The 23,279-nt window shown below is 38.3% G+C and overlaps 1 protein-coding gene and 2 long non-coding RNA genes across 5 annotated transcripts in view; 1 reads left to right on the forward strand and 2 right to left on the reverse strand.

Annotated features, from left to right (window-relative positions):
* Nucleotides 1-23,279, forward strand: part of prkcbb (protein kinase C, beta b) — a 91,953-nt gene that overhangs the window by 12,630 nt on the left and 56,044 nt on the right. For both annotated transcript variants that reach the window (XM_027171769.2, XM_027171768.2), the window contains exon 3: nt 13,835-13,917. In XM_027171769.2, coding sequence (XP_027027570.1) covers nt 13,835-13,917 — 83 coding nt within the window. The remainder of the gene's footprint in view (nt 1-13,834; nt 13,918-23,279) is intronic.
* LOC125138602 lies at nt 759-7,380 on the reverse strand. The gene is made up of 4 exons (XR_007137813.1): nt 7,262-7,380; nt 6,251-6,362; nt 5,790-5,899; nt 759-1,523 (listed from the first exon to the last, which is right to left on the reverse strand). It is a non-coding gene; the product is annotated as an uncharacterized LOC125138602 (long non-coding RNA).
* On the reverse strand, nt 14,849-19,697 carry LOC113659159. 2 transcript variants are annotated; one of them, XR_003444592.2, is made up of 4 exons: nt 19,552-19,697; nt 16,987-17,128; nt 16,332-16,506; nt 14,849-16,060 (listed from the first exon to the last, which is right to left on the reverse strand). It is a non-coding gene; the product is annotated as an uncharacterized LOC113659159 (long non-coding RNA). The 2 variants fall into 2 exon arrangements; XR_003444591.2 differs by having other exon boundaries at nt 14,849-16,506.

Below are 23,279 nucleotides of genomic sequence, written 5' to 3' on the forward strand. Positions count from 1 at the left end.
AGTCAGCATTCAGTGTTTAATTAGTCACAGTGTTCAGTGTTTAATCAGTCACAGTGTTCAGTGCTCTATTAGTCACAGTGTTCAGTGTTTAATCAGTCACAGTGTTCAGTGTCCTATTAGTCACAGTGTTCAGTGTTTAATCAGTCTCAGTGTTCAGTTTTTAATCAGTCACAGTGTTCAGTGTCCTATTAGTCACAGTGTTCAGTGTTTGATTAGTCAGCATTCAGTGTTTAATTAGTCACAGTGTTCAGTGTTTAATCAGTCACAGTGTTCAGTGCTCTATTAGTCACAGTGTTCAGTGTTTAATCAGTCACAGTGTTCAGTGTTTGATCAGTGTTTAATCAGTCACAGTGATCAGTGTTTAATTAGTCACAGTGTTCAGTGTTTAATCAGTCACAGTGTTCAGTGCTCTATTAGTCACAGTGTTCAGTGTTTGATCAGTCAGCGTTCAGTGTTTAATCAGTCACAGTTTTCAGTGCTCTATTAGTCACACTGTTCAGTGTTTAATCAGTCACAGTGTTCAGTGTCCTATTATGTCCTAGTGTGTAATCAGTTAGTTTTCAGTGTTCTATTAGTCACAGTGTTCAGTGTTCTATTAGTCACAGTGTTCAGTGTTCTATTAGTCACTGTGTTCAGTGTTTGATCAGTCAGTGTTCAGTGTTTAATCAGTCACAGTGTTCAGTGTTCTATTAGTCACACTGTTCAGTGTTTAATCAGTCACAGTGTTCAGTGTCCTATTAGTCACAGTGTTCAGTGGTTATTCACAGTGCACAGTGTTTTATCAGTCACAATGTTAAGTGTTCTATTAGCTATAGAGTTCAGTGTTCTATTACACATAATGTATAGTGTTTAATCAGTCAGTGTTTATTGTGCTCAGGATAACAACAGAGGGTTAAAACCAAGAACTACAGAACTAGAAAATAAAGCACTGTGGAATCCTGGCTTAGACATAAATACATGATAAAACTTCACATGGAACAAAGACACAAAAAGACGTGAATAGACAATGTATCATCACTAAAAGGCTAATAGTGACTTTAACTTAAACTCCATGCTTTCTGAACGAGAATAATAATAATTCCCCACGGTGGTTGTAAAGTGAGTGGATTAAATGCTTAGAGCCTGCATTCATTTATTGAGGGTAAAACCAGTAAACATCATCATCATCATCATCATCACAAACATGAAGGCAACTTCATTATCCATAATCAGATACAAATGGGCAAAGAAAACAAGGTTGACAAGTGCAGCAGTATAATTTGACAAGAACGAGGAAAAGGAGAACATAAATAGCCAGACTTTTCAAGATCTAGAGAGAGAACAGGTGAACAACAATCAGGAAATAAGACGGGGTGAAGACAGGAGCGAAGCCAGAGCCAGAACACGTCACGATAAAAGTACGAAGAGTGCACCCTGTGCTGGGAAGCTCGCCATACGCTGAGGGGATATATGACAGGAGGACAGCAGGTCTTCCTCTTTCACTCTCTTCCTGTCACAATTTCTCTCTGTGTTTCTCTCTATCTCTGTCAAAGCACAAACGCACACAATATCGTGTTTGTATACAGTAATTGCGCTTCACTGTGAGTGAATACATGTAAATGCAAGCTGAGTGAACTGGATGCAAAGCAGATCTGGCTTATGTAAGAATGCAAATGAACCGAATAAACAACGAGTCTACTACACATTCGCCACAGCATCAGCCTCAGCCTGACAGCTCAGTAAGGCGACATTTCATTTATCCTTCCTGTACTAGAGTTATGTCCCATGCTCCTTTGCTCCAGGTGTCTCTTTAGATTTCAATAATGATGGATACATCTGTGTGCCTGTTCTTAATCCTAAGGTGGGTTCTGGAGGGGTTTCATATCGAAAACCATTAGCTTGTGGCTTCAGGCGTGTCTCAGCTCCTGTATGCTGAATAAACTCAGACGTATGTGTAATTTACAATGATGTTTAGGACACAGAGACAGTGAAACACTGGAGTTAAGCCAGGCACAATAAGAGAGATTTTATTTGTATAGCATCTTTAACATTTGATACTAGACACAGATGCGACAGAGCAGCATTATTTATTTATTTTTTCATTAGCTTTATCACTATTTCAGTTCACTAATATGCAATCCAGTCTCAGACAGTGACGACTCCCTGTGATAACATGAGGAAGAAACCTTGAGAGGAACCAGACTCAAACGAATTAAAAAGAACTGCTAATTGTGAACGCAGCATGACTCTTTAGACTGTAATGGTGATAATAGTATCACAAAGTTACCTCACCATGCAGATTCTCAGAGCCGTCCAACGTTAAATACTAGCGAAGACGTATTATCAGATTATTCGGTTTGCTGTCGGATTCAAGCTCACCTACGGCCATGCCGATGACCGCCATGATTAAAGACCTGATATGACTGTTCCAACTGGTCATCTAACGTACATATTGCAGTCATCTTCCTCACACCAGACAATTTGTTTGGATAACCGACAATTTAATTTACTGTATTTATCAGGTTCAGTTTGTCCTTACTCTCAGCAACAGGATGATCATGTATTTACTATTGGCTTTAGCAAGGAGCAAATGGAAATTAGTTTTTGGGCTGATTAATAGTTTTCTTTCATTTCTACAGAAAATAAATCAGGCCTTCGACACAGCAAATATTACTATATGTACCATGACTATAGTTAATTTGATCGAGAATTAAATAAAAAGTTAGAAAATTATATTAAAACACTTGAAACTGCTGTGTTCTATGGGCTGATAATCCTGCTTATTTTAAGTATTTCTAGAAAGAAGAAAATGGTCTGCCAATAGAACATAAAGGTTTTATTTTGAAAAGCAAAAATCTCTGTAAAAAATTATGGTATTACTACCACATTGCACATGTTTAAATCCTTCTCTGAAAATTCAAGTTACCAAAATTTGACCCGAGTCATGCTTGCGACATCTCACCGCTCATGTGAGTCATGTGTGTGTTGCGTTAGTGTCTCTCACGTACACCTGTCCTCGTTGCTGCTGGTGTTAAAGTGTTCAGACAGAGACAGACACTGAAATATCCTCTGCCTTAACGTTGGCCTCCTTTTAACGAGGACCTGGGATAATTATATTACACATAGCGCCTATCAATCTGGCTCTGTATGTGCGTGTCTTTGTGTGAGGGGGTCTTTTGTAGATCAAGGACTTTCCAAGGACTCAGAAGTCACTCGGGACACTCGTCTGTGTCTCATTTACCAGTCAAGGTGGCTGTTTAGATTCACTGGAGACAGCCAGACAGGTCTCTGATCATTTGTCCACCCCAATTAACACTGTGTTCAGTCAGGGACATTTAGATAGATGTTATGCGCCTAAATTAACTCAAGGAAAAGTTAAAGTATGAGTTACATCTTAAAATTCATTTAAGTTTAAGTTAAAAGAAAAATGAAAGTATACTGGTTGTACTTATTTACACTTAAATACTTATTCATTATCATAAGGCAAACGGGAAGCATATAAAAACATAAGCTAAGCCTAGCTATATTAGCTAGCATGAAAATGACTCTAATTATACTGTACACATTAAAAGCTAGCTGTCGTAATACTTACCACTTTGTTTCTGTAGCAACTGATAGATTTGCAATTATGCTTATTACTGAGGTCTCATTCTTACTTCTTACTGTCAAATCTGTTCCAGATTAAATGTCTTAGGATTTTTGATCAACTGCTTGATGATGAAATTGTTGTTATGCTCTGCTAGTTGTAATTGCTAGCTCCGGATATTGTTGCTTATTGTGCTTATTACCTCCTGCCCAATCTCTCTTGGAAACTATAATCCATAACAGCTTAATTTTTCAAAGTTAATGTAGAGTTTTAAGTTTTGGAGGAAAATGGAGTACCGAGGCATACAGGTTAGAGACAAGAATTAAACTCCCAACCGTGGAGGTGCGAACATAAACAAGATAACAAACTAAGCCATTACATTTTTTTAATTTCTCACCCAAATGAGGATGAGGTTACCTTATAAGTCTCAAGGTTTCTTCCTCATGTTTCTTCTTTCCTTGCCACCGTTGCCACTTGCTCATGAGGGATAAAAGTTAAAGATGAATAATAATTTAATTTTAAACTTTACAATTTGTATTCTCTTTCTATACTTCTGTAAAGCTGCTTGGAGATAATGTCAATTGTTAGAAGTGCTATACAAATAAGAAGAAGATTGATAACATGGCACCTATCACCATGAACACGTCACAAAATCCTTTAACCTGATATAACGAATATATTAGCAAATAAATGGGTTCTAAAATTTTAAATGGGAAACAAGAGCCAATCCAACAAGCAGAGGAAGTGAACACCTGAGCCCGTATTCATAAAAAATGATCTCAGAGAGCTCCTACTTCATCTTAAAACTCTAACTAGGAGTGATTCAGGACCAATCTCAGAGCAACAGTGAGCAAGGAAAATACAAAAACCCCATGACTACTTATGATACATTCTTTTGAAAAGTGTGATTGGCTGTTCAATAAAAAGATAAGGGTGATATATATATATATATATATATATATATATATATATATATATATATATATATATATATATATATATATATATATATATGTTATTTCTGTGCTGTGTTATCTCTAATATGAAAATAATCCCTACACGATCTAATCTATAGCATCTTATTAACTCACTATCCTGATTAAATATTGTATACAATACATTTCTTCTCCCTCTTTACCTTCAGGCCATTTTCTCCTCTGCTAAAGAGACTCTTAAGCATCTTAAAAGTCCTCATCTCTACTCCTAACACTTTTTGACCTTAAGAGCTCTTTTAAGGGTGAAGATGCTTCATGAATAACTTTTATCTTTTTTAGGCTCTTCTCTTTATTTTTTTTTCAAGGGAAAACACCCACAATTCTAAGAGCCTTCTTAGAATTACCTCACTAGGATCATGAATACGGGCCCTGACCTCTGAGTTCATCAGATTCGAATAACAGCTTTTATATTTGACCAAACTACTGAATTATTGGTCTCAGGTGGAGAAAAAATTCTGTGAAAAATGTATAATAACTATATAATAATCTGAATTAATACTTAAACATGAACTAATGATGATTCCAAGCATGGACCCATAAAAAGTTTTTTTTAAGTAAATATTATTGCTAGTATTAGTGCATGATTAGTCGTATACTGTTACCTGTTATCTGTTATTGTTAAGCTTCACCAAAAGAATTATAAGCAGGAGAAGTCAGTGGAATTGAATCGAAGCATACGGGATTGAGTGGAATTTGGCCTGAGCTGCAGTGACTGCGGTAATCAGAGCTGATCAAGTGAAGCTTTACAGTTCTCCAGCAGTAGATATGTACATGTGTGGGTGTCTTTGTGGGAGTGTGCACTTAAGTGTGTATGTGTGTTTGGGGTTTAAGTGTGTGGGTGTGCTCTTGTGTTTCTCTGCAAGCACTGAGGATACAACTGCACTACAAAGCGGAGTCTGCGAGGAGCAACAGCAGGCCGTTTCACTTTTCTAATTGAATTGTGTCGAACTGGGGCCTGAGAGTGGCCTCATAAATACACTCATAAATATTTCATGGCACTTTATTATGCATGTAAATGTATGTTGCATTGCACAGATAGATGTGTATTAGGGATCGAATCGTGTGTCGTTCAGATAACGCTAAATTCAGTCACGGTTTCATTGTTAGATTTGAACTCTAGCTCCAGGTGAAGGTGTGATCAAATCTTCTAAAACACTGAATGGGATAATGTGCATTTTCTGGCAGGATAAATTAGAGTTCTTCAGATTTTCAACAATATTTTTACTCACCACAAAGCACTGTGCAATTAGCCAAACGCTGTGGGTGTGTCTCGGTCACTAAGGAGCTCTTGTGTTGTGGGTTTGGCTCTTAATCCGGTTCACTGTGTATTAGTGCTAATCTAAAGAGATCATGAAAAAAATCTTAATCTAACGCACAATTAAATTCCTTTGCATTAAGACAAAATAAAAGCCATCCTGTTAGTACAGCAGCTTTAACATTTAGTTGTATTTTTTTAATGCACATCCACAATCATACAGAAACTATATGGGGTGAAATAATTAATTAATTACATTTTTTTTGTGTGTGTTCTATAAATAAATAAATGGAGTTAAATGTTTTTTGTGGTTAGGAAATAGAAAATAGCTGTTGCTATTCCGGAATCAGTTCAATCAATATAAGCAGTTAAAATTACAAGCGATATCGGATAAACAATACAAAACAAAACAAAAAAAAGAAAACAGTTTCTAACCTCTGGTGACTCTGAATGTGATTCTTGCCAAGAATCCTTTTTTGTTCTAAGCTCAACATACGAATCTGCTATGCTGCGGCACCGGAAATCAAAACACTTGGTCCTTCTTGCCCTTTTGATTGGAGAGACAATCTCGTCAGAATATTACATGCTCGCTCCCATTTCCAGATGGTGTTTTGTTATTTAGAGTAAGCATGCAGTAGCCAGAATTACATTCAAGAGAATGTTTTAATTTTTTGCTGGCAGGAATAAGCCAACTCTAGAGCCACATTTCTCTTTGTCATATTCATACCTTTTTTTTTTTTTTTTACCAGTGCCAAATCTGTCCCTTTTAATGACTATCTACTAATAGCTTGACAGTGAAACTATTAAGGTTGAGCAATGGATTATATCACAGGGTTTTATTGTTGGTATAATGAGAACGGTGTAGAGAAAACACACACACACACACACACACACACACACACACACACACACACACACACACACACACACACACAGCTTATCTGTGATGCCATGGGATCATACCATGCTTCCTCTGAATCCAAACGTGAGCATGGATCTAAAGTTTTGTTTTTTGTTGAGTTTTTTTAAAAAGGTTGATAATAAATAATACAGTTGTTTTCATAGATTACTCCCACAACTATATTTCACCTCCTTAATCACAGCTGATGTATTACGGATGGTCAGAGGAGTGGGATGTAAACTATTACCCTCTGTGTAGATTTTGTTACGTGGCAACCTTTATACTAAAAATATAAAAAATATAAAAATATATAAAATGACACACAGACAGGTAGTGGGAAACTACCAGAACAGGAACCCTTAAATCTACCCAAAAACCGGAACCGAATCCCCTATCTACTTAATTGCTATTTCTCATCCAGCTCTTTTATTTTACCCTTAAAAGTTCTTGACAGTTGTCTGCCTCCCTCACCAGGGCCACCCCTCCCCTGTCAGGCCACAGATTCACTATACACAGACTTTTGAATATAACAGGCGTCTGCTTACCTTAATATTATGGCCGGCCTCTGTAACCCTCCTGAGAGAGTGGTCCTGGTTCCGGACGCAGATCATGCTAACCCTTACAAAGTCCCATCTGGGGTTCCATTAAATATGTCGGAAATTTTGGAGAACCCCCCTCCAAGTGGACATATCCCATGGGTGAATTACAGCCAAATTAATAGTCAATAATAAATAATAGTCAATAATAGTCTTTCACATTTTATGTTAAAATAATTATACTTAATACTAATAATAATAATACTTTAAACTTTATACTTAATACTAATATTGTATTTGAATAATAAGAAGACTTTTCAGACCTGGATGAGAATGAGCAAAACTCTTAATTGGTGCTGATCAGCCTCTGCTTCCATTGAGCTCAAGGAGGAAAAAAACTTCTAAGTCAAAACTAAGAAAGACCCAAACAGCGCATCCCCAAACCACCCAAGTTCAAACACAAAAAAGCAAGCAAGTAAGAGCAAGAGCAAGAGCCCCCTCCAAAGGAATCTCCTCAATATATACCCTGGCACCTCTAGGTGCGTCTATACCTTCTTACGTCAATCCACCTGAACTGTCTGGGTTTTTTCCCTGACTCTACAGAATCGCCCCGTGACCCGCCCTCATTTCCCCAAAAACAAGTCTGCCTTTTACCGAAAATCAAGTCTGGCCTTTTGTTTTTTTCTGTTGTTGTTTTTTCTGTTGCAATACTTCTGCCTTATTATTAAAAAACATGCTGCGTTGTCAAAACTGTTGTTAAAAATGTGCTCCAGAGAACTTCTTGTACGCTTCCCTGTCACGTATCACACAGAAGACATGTCTCGTGGACCAATCTCCCAATCTCCCTTTCTCTATCTTTTTCTATGTTTTGTCTGTATATGATTTCCACTGATACGCCTATACATATATATATATATATATATATATATATATATATATATATATATATATATATATATACACACACACACACACTAATGAAACTAATACATGAAACTGCAGAAAAGACATTTCCTCAAACCAAACCATTTTTCTCATGAACGTTGGTTTGCTTTTATTCACTGATTCATAAAAGTACAAAATAATCCCCTTTGATATATTTGTAACCAGCAAATAATAATAATCTGATGTTTGGACGGTGTGTTTGACAGTGTGGAGGTCAGATGTAAACTGGGTGTTGAGGGGTGAAAGGTGACCATGTGCCTTGACTAGCTCTTGTCACCTTTGCAGGAGGCCGGTCCGCTTTTTCATAATTAAAGACGCCATTAAATAATAAATAGCACGCTCGATGTGGGGGAGGTCGATCTAATGCACACACACTGTGCATGCTTAACGGCAATTAAACCTGGCACTTGTTACCTACTCCCCCAACCCCCTCATTCTCCCTCTCTCTCTCTCTCTCTCTCTCTCTCTCTCTCTCTCTCTCTCTCTCTCTCTCTCTCTCTCTCTCTCTCTCTCTCTCTCTCTCTCTCTCTCTGCCTCTCTATCTCTCTTTCTCTCTCACTCTCTCTCTCTTTCTCCTGGTCTATCTTTCTGCTCTGGCATAGCTACAATACACTGAATCATCTCATCTCCAATGAAACTTGGCACTCTCTATTCATTTTTACACTCTCTCCAGTTCTCACTATATCTTTTTCACTCTGAATTTCTCAGCACAGAAGGTAAAGCGGTAATGATGGTATTGGGAGGGGCCGATTTTATTTATATATTCATTTTTTTAATTTATTTTAATGGAAATATGAGGTTATGAGTAAAACTGTTCGAGTACAAGAAGGATGTGTGTGTCCTTTTTGCGGTGTGTGTTTACCTTTTTATAGGCGGAATTTTGCTTTAACCTTTAACGCACACTCGGTGCACCTGTCACCACCCACCCACGTGCGCACACACACACACACACACACACACACACACACACACACACACACACAAAGAAGGCGAGAGACTCACAGGATCTGCTTTAGTCTCAACACTTTTCAGTGAAATACATACAAGGATATCTATTAGAGGAATATTTCTCCATTCCCGATATTGGAAAGTGTTCAGACAGCGAGTGAGAAAGACAGGAAGAGACAGACAGGGTGTGTAGGTGTTGAGCTGAATTGTGTGGCACCAACACACTTGACTGTCTGTCCATATGGTACAGGAAAGTTTGCTCTTTTCACCAGCACAGAGATCCAACACAGATAAAAAGAGAGAAGTGTGCCAGATTCACCATGCTAAAACTAAAGATTTCTTTCCTTCTAGCATATTTACTTCAGGTAAAAACACTGCTGGGTAACGTGGCTGATTGACAGTATGATGTATGTGGAAGAGGGCTAGTGATCATGTTAAGCAGTTTCCCCACCACAAGCCCAGTTTGTAGTTGGTGTACCTTGCAGGAATGCAAATTTGTGAGACAGTTTGTTTGTAGAAGGTTTGATGAGTGAGACCCAGTCTGCTCAGATATGAAAGGTTAAAAAGTGGGAATGTGGTAGCTTAGTGGGTAAGGCATTTGATCACCAATCAAAAGGTTGTGAGTTCAAATCCACCAAGCTGCCAGTGCTGGGCCCAGTGCCCAGTGCAAGGCCCATAACGCTCAATTGTGAAAGTTGTTCTGAATTAGGGCATCTGGCAAATAATGTAAAATAAATGAATTCAATTAAGCATAATGATATTTTCTATATATTATATGTATAGACTTTCACTGAACTCCTGATCATCACACCCTTCTGAACATCTTAATTCAGATTTAGGATTTTGGCTGTTATTCTAACCTTCACTCTTCTGGGATTGCTTTCCACTAGAAATTAAAGCATGGATGTGGAGATTTTAATGAATGAATGAAATTGGCACATACAGTAGAAGCCTTTATTATCGCCAGCACAAAGGAATTCTTTTCTTTGCATATCGTACCCGAGGAGGTTGTGGTCCAAGCACAGGGGCGGCTATGAGGGTTTGGGAAAAGGGCAGAGGTGGGTAGAGTAGCCAAAAATTGTACTCAAGTAAAAGTACTGTTACTTCAGAATAATATGACTCAAGTAAAAGTAAAAAGTAGACATCCAAATAATTACTTGAATAAGAGTAAAAAAGTACTTGGTGAAAAAACTGCTCAAGTACTGAGTAACCGTTGAGTAACGTCTGATTTATTTTTTAACACAAGACAACAATCAGGCAGACAAAAATACAAAATAATCTTTAGGCAAATTATGGTTCATCCAATCAATAAACTAAATTTAAATTAATTAATCACAAAATAGCTAAAATTTAAATAATTCAGGTAAATGCAAGTACTTAATAAATAAAATAATAATGAATAAAAAATAAATACGCACAAGTAACACAAATTTCCAAACCTTTATACGTTTTTACCAGGCAGAACTAGAACGAGGCAGCCCATAAATTCTCATAAACTGTGTGTGTGTGTCTCCAGTGACAGAACAACAGAAGGAAATACACACACATTTCATACCAGGCATGCTGAACAGAAAACTGCACAACGGTCAACGTAAAACGTGTGTGAAAACATGCAGAAACAAACTATTTCACCAAAAAATCACTCAGTGACGTCACTATTAAACTTCACCGTGTGCATTGCCGACGGTTTGTGTTGCTAACTTACCCGTCCCGCCGCTGAGATTGAGTATGGTAACGTGACTACCTTTGATTGGTGAAACACAGTCACGTAGTAGAGCCTTAGCGGAAGTTTCTCTCTCTGTCAAAAAAAAAACAATAAAATTGATGCGTAGAATACCAAAGAGGTAAAAAGAAATGCAACGAGCTCATTGTAGCCTAACATAACGGAGTAAGAGTACAGTTTCCTCTTCACAAATCTACTCAAGTAAAAGTAAAAAGTATAGTGATTTAAATCTACTCCTAGAAGTATAATTTTTTCAAAAACTTACTCATGTAAATTTAACGGAGTAAATGTAACTCGTTACTACCCACCTCTGGAAAAGGGCCTTGTTCAATTGACAGACATAGAAAATGGTTAAATGCTTGACTGTGCAGCTGCAAAGGTTAGCTAATTATTCTGTGGGGTTCGCGGACATTAGAGGTCAGGCCATGGAGAGCATGTAACCCAGATTTATGATTAAAACATGGGACATTTGTTAGATTTGACCTGCCGTAGTAAGTCATTCTCAAAGTGAATACTGTTTGGACATGTGTGATGTCAGCTTCATATCCACACAAGTCTACTGTACAGTATATTGCGTGTGGGGCAAGTCGTGGCCTAATGGTTGGAGAGTGTGACTCGTAATCGTAAGGTTGTGGGTTCGAGTCTCGGGTCGGCCACGACTGAGGTGCCCTTGAGCAAGGCACCAAACCCCCCAACTGCTCCCCGGGCGCCGCACTGCTCCGGGTGTGTGTTCACAGTGTGTGTGTGCACTTTGGATGGGTCAAATGCAGAGAACGAATTATGAGTATGGTTCACCATACTTAGCCGTATGTCACATCACTTATATATATTTCAGTAGGTCTTTACGGTAGGACAGTAATCAATACTTTGCTTCTAATATTACACACTGTAGATAATATTAATGTGTGGATCCTGGTTTGTAACCATGCCATTTTTTCAGCTCCCAGCAGCCTTTTCTTTTCTTTTCTTTTCTTTTTATTTGTTTGTTACCATTAAGCAGATGCGCCCATGAAAACCTGTTAACAGCAGGCACAGATACACCACATGGTTTCAAAAGCACTGATATTAACAAAATGTGCATGTGTGCCCCAAGGCCATTGGCGGTGTTGTCTATTCACAGAAGCACTACAGCACACCGCACTCCATGGCTGCCAGCAAAATGTAGAGAAAACTCTGGCACTCAGCAGCTGGTGCTCGCCTAATCACCGGCCATTCACCGCCTTCTACAGAAAAGTGCGCTATCAGATCGAGGAGAGTGTCAGTTTCAGTAGAGGTGTTGATGGAGAAAGAGGTCGTAATCTCATGTTTCCCAGAGGTGGAAAGTTCACAGAAGCGGCAATGGCGATGAAAGGCTGTGAACCTTTGTGTATTTCTGCGTGGATTTGATCTTAAGTGGCATCAGAAAGCTTTAAAAATAGATACAGATAGATATACAGATCTATCTATCTATCTATCTATCTATCTATCTATCTATCTATCTATCTATCTATCTATCTATCTATCCATCCATCCATCCATCCATCCATCCACCAGCACATATACTGAGATCTGCCATGTTAACTTTTGTTATTTTTTTGTTAGTGCTTAAAAAGATTGCACTAAACAGTTAAACTTGGTAAAAAAAAATTTTTTTTACAAATCATTTGAAAATATTTGATTTAACCATTAATTGAAATAATACGGTGCAAGAGAAAGATCATAAAAAAACAAGGGCCAGGGCAAAACTTCGTGATCCAGAAAATGGATACCTGTACATATGAGCAAAGTAAAGCCATGTAAGGTAAGCAACAGGTAGACCTGGTTGCATCAGAGCAGCGCCACCGGAATGTATACATGCTGGGATCATGAAATTAATCATGACACAATTATAGATAAATAAGTAATAATCTCACAATTAATCAAATAAACAGGCCTTGTAGTAGAGTTGTTGCTTCCTTCTGAATGAGCAGTGACTAGTCATTAGCCAGTGCAAAAATCAGGCTGTAGATCTTTAGACGTCACCTTGGGGTTCCTTGAATATTCATGGAATATTATATGTTCTCGGAGTCAGTGACACCGACTTGCTCTGGTTTGCTTGGCACCCATCTTAGAGTAGATTTCATTGGATCAAAACTTGTTGAACGTCTAATCATTTGTGTTGGGCAGATTAGCAGAATAATTTTTTTATTTATTAATTCCAGCCTAATGAGCAATTTCTCTCAGGTTCAAGACATGACATGTTGTGACTTTGCACACCTGCTTATTTTCTGCATAGTCCAAACCAAACCAATTGAAACTTGTCTCGGATTTCACACTGGGCAAAACTGAATCCTACTGTGCTTGTTCCCGGTGTCTCCCCTGGCAGTGTTGTATCGAATCCCAGTGCATTTACGGTCATCTTATATCATCACAATTGCACACGGATACGTTTGGAATCAGAACTCATCAGATTCTTAGTTTTCTTTCTTTATTATTATTTGGGTGCTGTTATGCACAGCTACATCTCTCTTCTTCTCACCACATCCCATCTCGTCTTTGTCCCAAAGCGTTGCCCTCCATGCACGGTACAGTAAGTGTGTGTTGTGAAAATGATCGTTCTCTGCGTCTTCATTGGCTTAAACACACATACAGGCTACGTTCACAGTCACTGGAATCGCAGTATTTTTTCAGTTCAAGTGAACTCACACTACCTCTATATGTGAACCCTACTCTGTTTTGGACTAAACTTGATGGATGGATGGATGGATGGATGGATGGATGGATGGATGTACTTTAACTACAGACGGGGGTCTGAATAATTTTCTTTTGTTAAGAATTGATCAATAAGGTTTACTCCTTTTAGATCTTCTCAGACCCATAAACAAAACACTCAACAGACTCATTCTCAAGTCTCATTCATTATCAGAAATTACTCAGTCGAAATCCTGAGCTGAATTTGTCCTCGAGATTTCTAATTTCTGTTTGTTTTTTGTCTGTCTCTCTCTCAGTTTGCTGTTTTGTGGTGCATAAGCGCTGTCATGAGTTCGTCACTTTCTCCTGTCCCGGAGCAGATAAAGGTCCGGCATCAGATGTGAGTATCCTTTATTTTTCTTTCCTCCTTCCTGGCTGTGTCTCTGTTTCCCCGAGCCGGTTATCTGTCTCTGGGATGCAGAAGGTCCGTGATTCTTCTACTGCTATCAGTGAGGTGGACAGCACGGTAGTGTGTAAGGGGAGCGCTGTGATCAGTGTTCTTCCTGTCTGAACCGGTCACACTCTTTTCAGCTCTTTCTGAGCCTTGACCTCTGAGTCATGCTGGAAGTTTGCAGTGTAAACAGTCCATATCTGGCTCTGTTCCTAATGGAGCACGATATATTCAGCCTAGCAGCAAGTACGGCCATATTCAAAGCAGCAGAAGATTATTAATTCCATCATAATTATTTAAAGACCTGATGCTACTTTTGGATTTAAGTTTGGTTCGAGTTCATTATTTTGGTCAGAGTTTTAATTGATTCTTTTTTCTTTTTTAAGAACAGTAATCTATGAAGTTTGAATGTATCGAATGTCAGTTCCTCTAGGATTTCGCCATTTTGTGAAGCATTCCTGCATTATGTGATATACAAATACAAGCTATCGCAGAAAGTGATTACATTTGAGTCTTTACTGCTAGGGGTTTGAAAGAAGATTTCAGTGCTCCTGATTGCAACAATTAAAATATATATATATATATATATATATATATATATATATATTTATATATATATATATATATATATATAAAACCTTGATGATAATAATGGATTGGGTAAAAACTGCATGCTTAATAATGCAAGCGGATAAAAAAAAGATTAGATTTAAATACTATCTGATTCAACACAAGCGACATTTAACGTTTATTGCCACATTCTTGTCGCTCATGATTTAATACTGGATTACAAAACTGTCGTTATGCCAAAAAAATAAAAAATAAATTATGATGGGAGGAAAAAAATGTAATTTGGCTGTTAGAGAATTTTAAAAACTACACAAGCAATAAAGAAAAAAAACCTGATTGTTCTTAGAGGAGATAATGGGTATGTGTTTTCTCCGTAGGAAGCTGTGTTTGTCATGATACAGATACAGATACAGCTTATTACTGTAACAAAACTTTGTCTCATAATCAAGTTCAGTGATTCCATGTGGCCAGAATGCTGCGTTTGCTAGCTGCATTTTCAGATGTCAGTATTAGTGTGTGCAAGAGACTACAAGAGAAAGCAAAAGCACTGTGGAGATCATTTATTTTCAATGAGAGCTGTTGACTTTCAGTGACATGAGCCACAGCCAGCGTTGCTGACTAGATGTGGGCGTGTCCAGCAATGTGAGAAAAGTGCAAATGCAAATACTTGTAATGTGCAGCGACTACCAAAGGAAGTGAAGAGATTAGATCATATGTGACACTGCTTTATTTTACACACAAATCAAATCTCCCTCCAGAATGTTTCATTTTAGTAGCAATAAAACTGATTTGTTGGCAGTTGGAATGCTCCACCCCCTGCTAAATTTAAAAAGTTATTGAAAAAAAAAAAAGTTTTCCAGGCATGCGATGGCGAAGCGACTCGAGAGCTCGGACTGGGATTTACTACTGCAGGATTTCCAGGGCATTACATTTATATATTTATATATTTTCATCCCTGGCTCAAAAGTACAGCTTCTTTTTTCTTCTTCCTTTTTTCCGTTCAGTCTTTTGCTCTGAAATGAAGAGATTTTTAAAAGGAATCGAAAGGAAGCATAAAAAAACGTCACGGTAGCCTTTTATTTTCTTGCCCTGTCTTAAACAGAGAGCCTTGCTCTAATAACCACTCTAGTGCACTTGCGCTCTGATACGAGAGAGCTCTCAAAAGCACTTGCTTCCTTAAATATGCTGTTAGCCTACCTGAAAATGCTCTCTTAACCTTAACTTCTCATAAGTTTACCCTCTTGCTCTCCAGAATGTGCCCTTCTTGCTTCATCAGTGCCATACTCTCCTGCTTAAGCACCCTTAAGTGAGAATTCGAGCAAGTTTCTGGAGTTTCAGCAATAATAACAATAACAATGTGATTAATTAGTTATGTGATTCAATGAATGAATTAGTTTTATCTTATTTGTGTTTCCTGGTTTGACACACACACACACAGACACACACACACACACGCACACACCTGCCCACCTGCAAATGTGTGTTTGACTATGCCCCCACTCTGCGAGGAATGAGTCACCTCCTTTTGGAAGAAAGAAGAAGGAAGAAACGTGAAAAAATGGCTAAACTAAAAATCCTGATTTCATTTATCACTAAGGAGAGAGAGAGAGAGAGAGAGAGAGAGAGAGAGAGAGAGAGAGAGAGAGAGAGAGAGAGAGAGTGAGTGAGAGAGATATACACAGCAATGGAGAGGGACACAGAATTTGTGAGAAAGATAATGAAATAAATAGAGAGAAAGAGAAAGAGATGTTGATACCAGACATTGAGAGACTTGGATCTGGAATAACACCCACCCACACATGAAGTGGATGCAGTATTTGCTCTCCTCCATAACGTCCGCGGTGAATTTGGATTTAACGAGGATACATCAGTCCCTAGATAAAGGCGATCTAATTAGCCCACTTCTATAATTGAAGCCATAAGCGAGGCCCTCTGATTTGCCGCTCTCCTGCGTCTGACTATTTATACCTGTAACCGCACAGACACACACACACACACACACACACACAATGACAGTGTCAGAGGGCGTCAGTTTCATTATTGCGCAGAGTGAACGCTGCGTTCAGGATGAAGCCTCTAAGGAATTAGGGGTGTTTTGTAGGCCACTAGAGAAGAGACAAGGAAACAGATATCTCTCATTCATCTGGAGTAACATCTGGAATCCTTAGAAACTGAGTGTGGATTGAGAAAAATTCAACATCAAAATGACTAAGTATGCTAATTATGTTGTTAGTTTGTCGTCATTTGGGTTGACTTGCACCTCCAAGGTTGGGGGTTCTCCAATTTCCTCCCCCAGCCCTGTGATGGGTGAACAGGGTGTCCTATTGATTTTATAGTAGATATTTGCTGTCACTAATAGATAATAAATATTTAGATTCCTGTTCCAGGCTGACAGGATCCTGCTCAAAGTTTAAAGTGTTATGTTTTCTGAGATATTTTTGTGCTCACCATGTTTGTGTTCACCAGAGTGGTTATTTGAGTTAGAGTAGCCTTCCTGGCAGCTCAGAACATTCGGACGCTTCTCCTCTGACCTCTCTCAAGAACTAGGTGTATCTGGCCGGAAATAAACCACTTTTTTTCCCTCACCATCCTGTGGATGAAATATCCAGATTAGCAGTTTCTAAAATACTCAAATCGACAACAATACCACACTCAAATTTTTTATGTTTGTGGTTTGTGTGTACAGGTTTTTCTGCATTGTTGCTGCTGCTGCTACATGATTGACTGATTGTATAATCGCATGAATGAATATTCACGTGTTCCTAATAAATTGGCAAGGGCATAATTCATATTTTAAAAAATCTAAATAATGATTATGTACGCTATTATGTACGGTATTATTCATTTATCTTCACTGACAGTTTTCTTTCTCTCTCTCTCTCTAACACCCACACACACACACACACACACACACAAACACACTAGGAACAATTTAACATAGCCAAGCCATCTTTTTTTGGAAGGTAGATGGAAAACCTGGAGGAAAACCACATAGACAAGGATACCAGGTTTTAGACCTTTAGAAAGCAGCAATACCTCCCACCCTTACACTATCATAAAATAACAGTTAAACAGATCATAAAGGAAATTAAAACACGTAGGAAAGGTAAACTCCATCATTCTTCCTATATACATATATATATATATATGCTTTGACATACAAATTTTTTGACATACGAGCTGTGATTCGACCAAATTTTTGCCTTGAGATACGAGCAAATTTTTGAGATATGATCATCCGAGCCACCGCCGCAGAAACAAAGATCCCCAACAACCTCTGTTTCCCCCACCTCAGCTTCCCGTGTCTCACTCAGTTAAAGCCGCCTTTCCACTGCACACGACAAACGACGGCCGATAAACCGGAGTGATTCATTTCATATGGAGAGTCGCAAAGTCGCTGCGTAAGGGGCCGACCATCTGCGGATTTTTGGATCCGTTTTGAGCGATGGATCCGTTAAAAAATTTTAACTTGTGCGACTACACCGCATCTGATATGCCGACCGAACAGGTTTTTATTCAAATGACTGGCAGATGTTAGTGAGGAAAGAGTGACAAAAAAGGCAAAAGCAAGTGAAGAGAAAAGCGATGAAGAAAATTAAGCAAAATGAATGTAAAGGAAACAGAAATTGTAGCAATTAAGTTCAGTTAAGTTAAGAGAATTTCAGGTAAGTTCGTTAATTTTAGTGAAGTTTAGTTAAGTTCCATTTAATTGTAAAGTAGCATTAAGAGTGTATAATAGCGAGTAAGTGAACGAAAGTTCTTAACTCCTCCGCCTGTTTACTCCTCCCTCAACCTCCGTGCGCATCTTCCGCAAAGTAAAACCAGTTTATTTTTTTAACATTCTCTTTTATTATTGTATGTTTTTATACAATGTTTGTCATTTATAAATACAGGTACTGCACATTTTTCATATTCAAAACACATAGACAAAACAACTGGAGTGGAATTTTGCGAGCTGGAACGGATTTATGGGATTTCAATTACTTTAAATGTGGAAAATTGCTTTGAGATACGAGCAATTTGAGAAACGAGCAAGGTCACGGAACGAATTAAACTCGTACCTCGAGGTATTACTATATACAGTGGGTTCTGGTGGCTGTTTAATAGTATATGATATCCATCCTTTCCCAAAGGGAGTTCTGTGCTTTGTGCATGGGGTGGAGTCATCTTGAAAGAGACCACACCCACTCCCAGGGATGCCCCTCCCCCTTCCTAGGATAAATCTAATCTGATCAGTCTGTGTGTGTTTGTGTTGTGTATAAGCATGTGTGTTAAACACTCATTAACGCACACACGCAAACTCACTAGCACACACAATAGAGAATAAAATTCAAATCTAATATAATTTGTTAAATCATATAATTTCCCCTGTCTCTTTTCTGTCTGTGAAGAGTTTAACCCTTTCTCACACGATCCCTGGTGTAAATTAGTATTAAGTCTCAGAACACTGTAAGTGGGTGGAAGCTATAAATAGTCCCATGTTTCTCAAATGCTGATTGGCTGCTGCTGATCTCTGATTGACTAAAGGAGGAGTGCAGCGTGTGTGTGTGTGTGTGTGTGTGTGTGTGTGTGTGTGTGTGTGTGTGTGTGTGTGTGTGTGTGTGTGTGTGTGTGTGTGTGTGTGTGTTTGTGTGTGCATGTTCCAGTTTCTCCATGGCTTGATTCCAAATTGTGGACAAGCATGGTAAAATAATATGACAGTACAGACGTATGTGGATTTGGGACAAAGCCTTTGACTGGTTTGAAATTGTGCTGTGTGACCAACAGTGCAGCTACAGCAAACACTCATTACCCACAATTCTCTGCTTCAATGTAACACAGAATGATAAACAGGTGACACTGAGACCAGCAATACAGGAACAGAGAGAAAGAGAAACAGAGAGACAGATAAAGTGAGAGTATAAAGGAGGCCGGATGACAGACATACATTGAGCATGTATTATGTTCTCTCTCTCGCTCTCTCTGTTTCCTTCTCTCTCTCTCAATCTTTCTCGCTTTCTTGTTTTTTCTTACCTGCAGTTGCTGGCATTTTGCTAGTCATGGGCTTTACCCATCACCATGGCAACACCTTGAAGGCCACAGGGCTGGATTTTCCATCCTGCTATTCTATTGTGTGTGTGTGTGTGTGTGTGTGTGTGTGTGTGTGTGTGTGTGTGTGTGTGTGTGTGTGTGTGTGTTTGTGTGTGTGTGCTTGTGTGTGCATGTGTGCGTGTGTGTGTGTGTGTGTGTGCTTGTGTGAGCATGTGTGTGTGTGTGTGTGTGTGTGTGTGCGTGTGTGTGTGTGTGTGTGTGTGTGTGTGCGTGCGTGTGTGTGCGTGTGTCTGTGTGTGTTTGTATAGGCGCTCTTACACTGAATTCTATCTCTCTCTCTCTCACACACACACACACACACACACACACACACACACACACACACACACACACACACACACACACACACACACACACACTTGATTTAAGACACAGTTAATATCAAATAATGGAACTCTTTATCTCATATTCACAAAAATCCTGCAAGTTTGAAAATACTTCCAGTTCTCTTTCCTATTTGTGCTCCTAAATGTATATAAAATTAATTGTCGAAGTTAATTAACAAATAAGATCATTTAACATACACCCTGATCCAAAGGGACTGAGTGGCTTTATATGTGCTTTGTTGTGTTTAATAAAAACTCGTTCTTATGCTAGGTTTTAAAACCAAGACGTTTAACAATTTAGACATTAATGAGAGAAAGCCAAACTCATACATTAAGACAAATAAAACAAATCATTCAGGAAATGTTGCCTTTGAAGCAGAGGACTGACTGGACTGCGTGTAGCCATGAGCCGTAAATGAATGCCTCAGCTGATTAAAGATGTCTAGTCTGGTTTTTTTCAGAGGAAAACATTTTCTTATGCCGTGAATTATTGTGACACTGATTCAGCACCGTCTGACATGCTTGGTGTCCATGATCACAAAAAGTGTACTGTAGATCATTTTCTTTTCACCCAAATGAACTGAAACCTAATTCACTTTTTCTATAATGTGTCTTGAAATATTGTGGTGCTGTTTACACTGCTATATATTTCTTCTGGCACAGAAGAGAGTCACAATAGCTTCCACTTCTTTTGTTTTCTTTCATTGACTGTTAGTAGTCAATTCATGCTTCCTCACATGCTCTGTTACCTTTTATGGTGTGATATGATTGCATCCATATTCTTATTTTATAATATTTTATATTAAACATTGTTTATATTAATGAGTGTTTTTTTTAAAGTACTAAATGTATTCTAATAGCATGTGTTTAAATGAACGTTTCTTTTACATTAAACATGCACATTTCTATCATTGCATGTATGTACACATTTAAATTAATTATTAAATCTGTTTATATTGATGCATGTTATAGATGACTGGGAGTTTATAACAGTGTGTATTTTTGGCTCTATTTACATGAGCACATTTGTCAAGGTGCTTTGATTTGTGCTTTTGTATTGGTGTCTGTTTTGTTCCTGACCCTACTTTTACTGATTTCTTTGTTTTATTGTGTGCACCTGTTCTTTGTAGTTCCTAATTTGGCTGTTTATAAATGAACCCTGTGTTTTCCTTTGAATTATTATCACTCTGTCATAAACACAATCTCTGGAAAAACCCAAGTAAATATTACGCTGAGCGAGAGCACACACACACACACACACACACACACACACACACACACACACACACACACACACACACACACACACACACACACACACTCAAAGATACACACTCAAAGACACACACACATACACACTCAAAAACATACATCCTCAAAGACACACAAAGACACACACATACAATCTGTTATTATGTGTTGCGCCTCTCTCTCTCTCTCTCTCTCTCTCTCTCTCTCTCTCTCTCTCTCTCCCTCCCCGCCCCTCTCTCTCTCCCTCTCTCTTTCTCTCTCTCTCTCTAATAGTATAAATTAAAAATTTAATTGTTTCCCCAAACAGGTAATTATCATTTAGAACTTAGGAGAAGCATCCAGTGAGCGTGTGTTAAATACTGAAGCTCTTTTACAAAAACAATGCAAATCAGCAGAACTGATTTGTCTAAGACTTTTATTGTGTTCAAATGTCTTCATTATTATTCTGAAGAAAAATAGAAATGAAGAAAGCCCTTCTGTGTGACACTGTCACTTATCTTTCTTTCTTTCTTTCCTTCTATCTTTCTTTATTTCTTTCTTTCTTTCTTTTGCTCCTTTTTGCCATGTACATTTTTCTCTTTCACATAATTTCCTTGCCTCTCTTTATCTATATCTTGCTCCTTCTTTTGTGCTTATCTCTGTCTATTCACTTTCCTTTTTTGCTTTCACTCATCCTCCCACTCTCTCTCTCTCTCTCTCTCTCTCTCTCTCTCTCTCTCTCTCTCTCTCTCTCTCTCTCTCTCTCTCTCTCTCTCTCTCTCCATTATACCTGCTCCTATGCTGTGCTGTAGTATAAACGGACTCCTTTGACCCCCTTCGTACACTTGTAATTGTGTGAGCATGTATGTGTGTGTTTGTGTGTCACACAGAGAGAGAGAGAGAGAGAGAGAGAGAGAGAGAGAGAGAGAGAGAGAGAGAGAGAGAGAAAGGCATTGTCATTATCTCTCTGCTGAATGGAATTAATTCAGTTGTGGAGGAGACAGCGTGTTAGAGCGATTTTGTGTGTGCACTTTGTGTGGAACAATAATCTGTTATACGATGATTAAGAGGCACAATATTGTTATCGTGAACTCTTCACACTTCCACTCCAGGATCAGACTGGCTTCCTTATAAGCATGTGTCCTTCTTGAACAAGGCAGATTACCAATTGAGGTGATAAAACACATCATCAAATGTTGTAATTGTCTTTAACATGCATATCACTTACAGTAAAAAAAAATTGATATATAGCTTTATGACATAATGCTAATGAGTCACAATCCATTATCACAGCACACTTCATTAGAATTCATTAGAACACTACAGCGTGGATGGGATGAGAGAAAGAGAGAGAAAAAGAGCATCACCCTAATGCCCTGTGAAGGTTTAATATTTGTCTAGTATATAATATACACAGCATCTTTCTTGAGTTGAATGCTCTGGAATAAGACATAAACTTGTGTAAGATTTAGGCTTAGACTACAGTCAGTGCTTAAAGGTGCTCTAAAGCAGTGTGATATTTTGAGCTTTATTCAACTTCTCCTGGTCTTGTTTGGTCTACTGTACATCTGCACGTATTCCCTGTGCCATGCTACATTATCCTGGACTCTGTTGTGAGGAAAGTAAAAGTGATATTTTACTTTATTAAACTATTTTTCATGCTGTGAGGGATTTTCAGAGAAAACTGTTCATGCTTGGAAGTAGTATCTCAGTGCTTAAGGTGTACCAAGCTGCTTCTCCAGGGGCCCCTGAGCAAGGCCCTTAAAGTTCATTTGGTCAGTTGTATAAGGATGAGGGTGTCTACCAAATTCTGTAAATGTATTTGTATTTTCTTTTGTAATTATTTTCACCTGAAACCATTTTAGTGTTTGTGTGTTTAAGACTATGAAAGATCTATTATTTATATAAACTCTAGTTACGGGGTGAAATTTAACTCTGTATGTCACTCTACTGGTTTTTAGTTTTAGAGTATATTCATGCCTCTATGAAGCTCTTGAGATTTCCCTCACAACCCAAGAGCAGGAACGAGTGATACCTGAGTATTAATAATGGAATGCATGAGAATGTATTGAATATTGATCAGTGTTTGTGTTT

The sequence above is a fragment of the Tachysurus fulvidraco genome, chromosome 15 (genome assembly GCF_022655615.1).
Source record: "Tachysurus fulvidraco isolate hzauxx_2018 chromosome 15, HZAU_PFXX_2.0, whole genome shotgun sequence".
NCBI classification, from domain to species: Eukaryota; Metazoa; Chordata; class Actinopteri; order Siluriformes; family Bagridae; genus Tachysurus; species Tachysurus fulvidraco.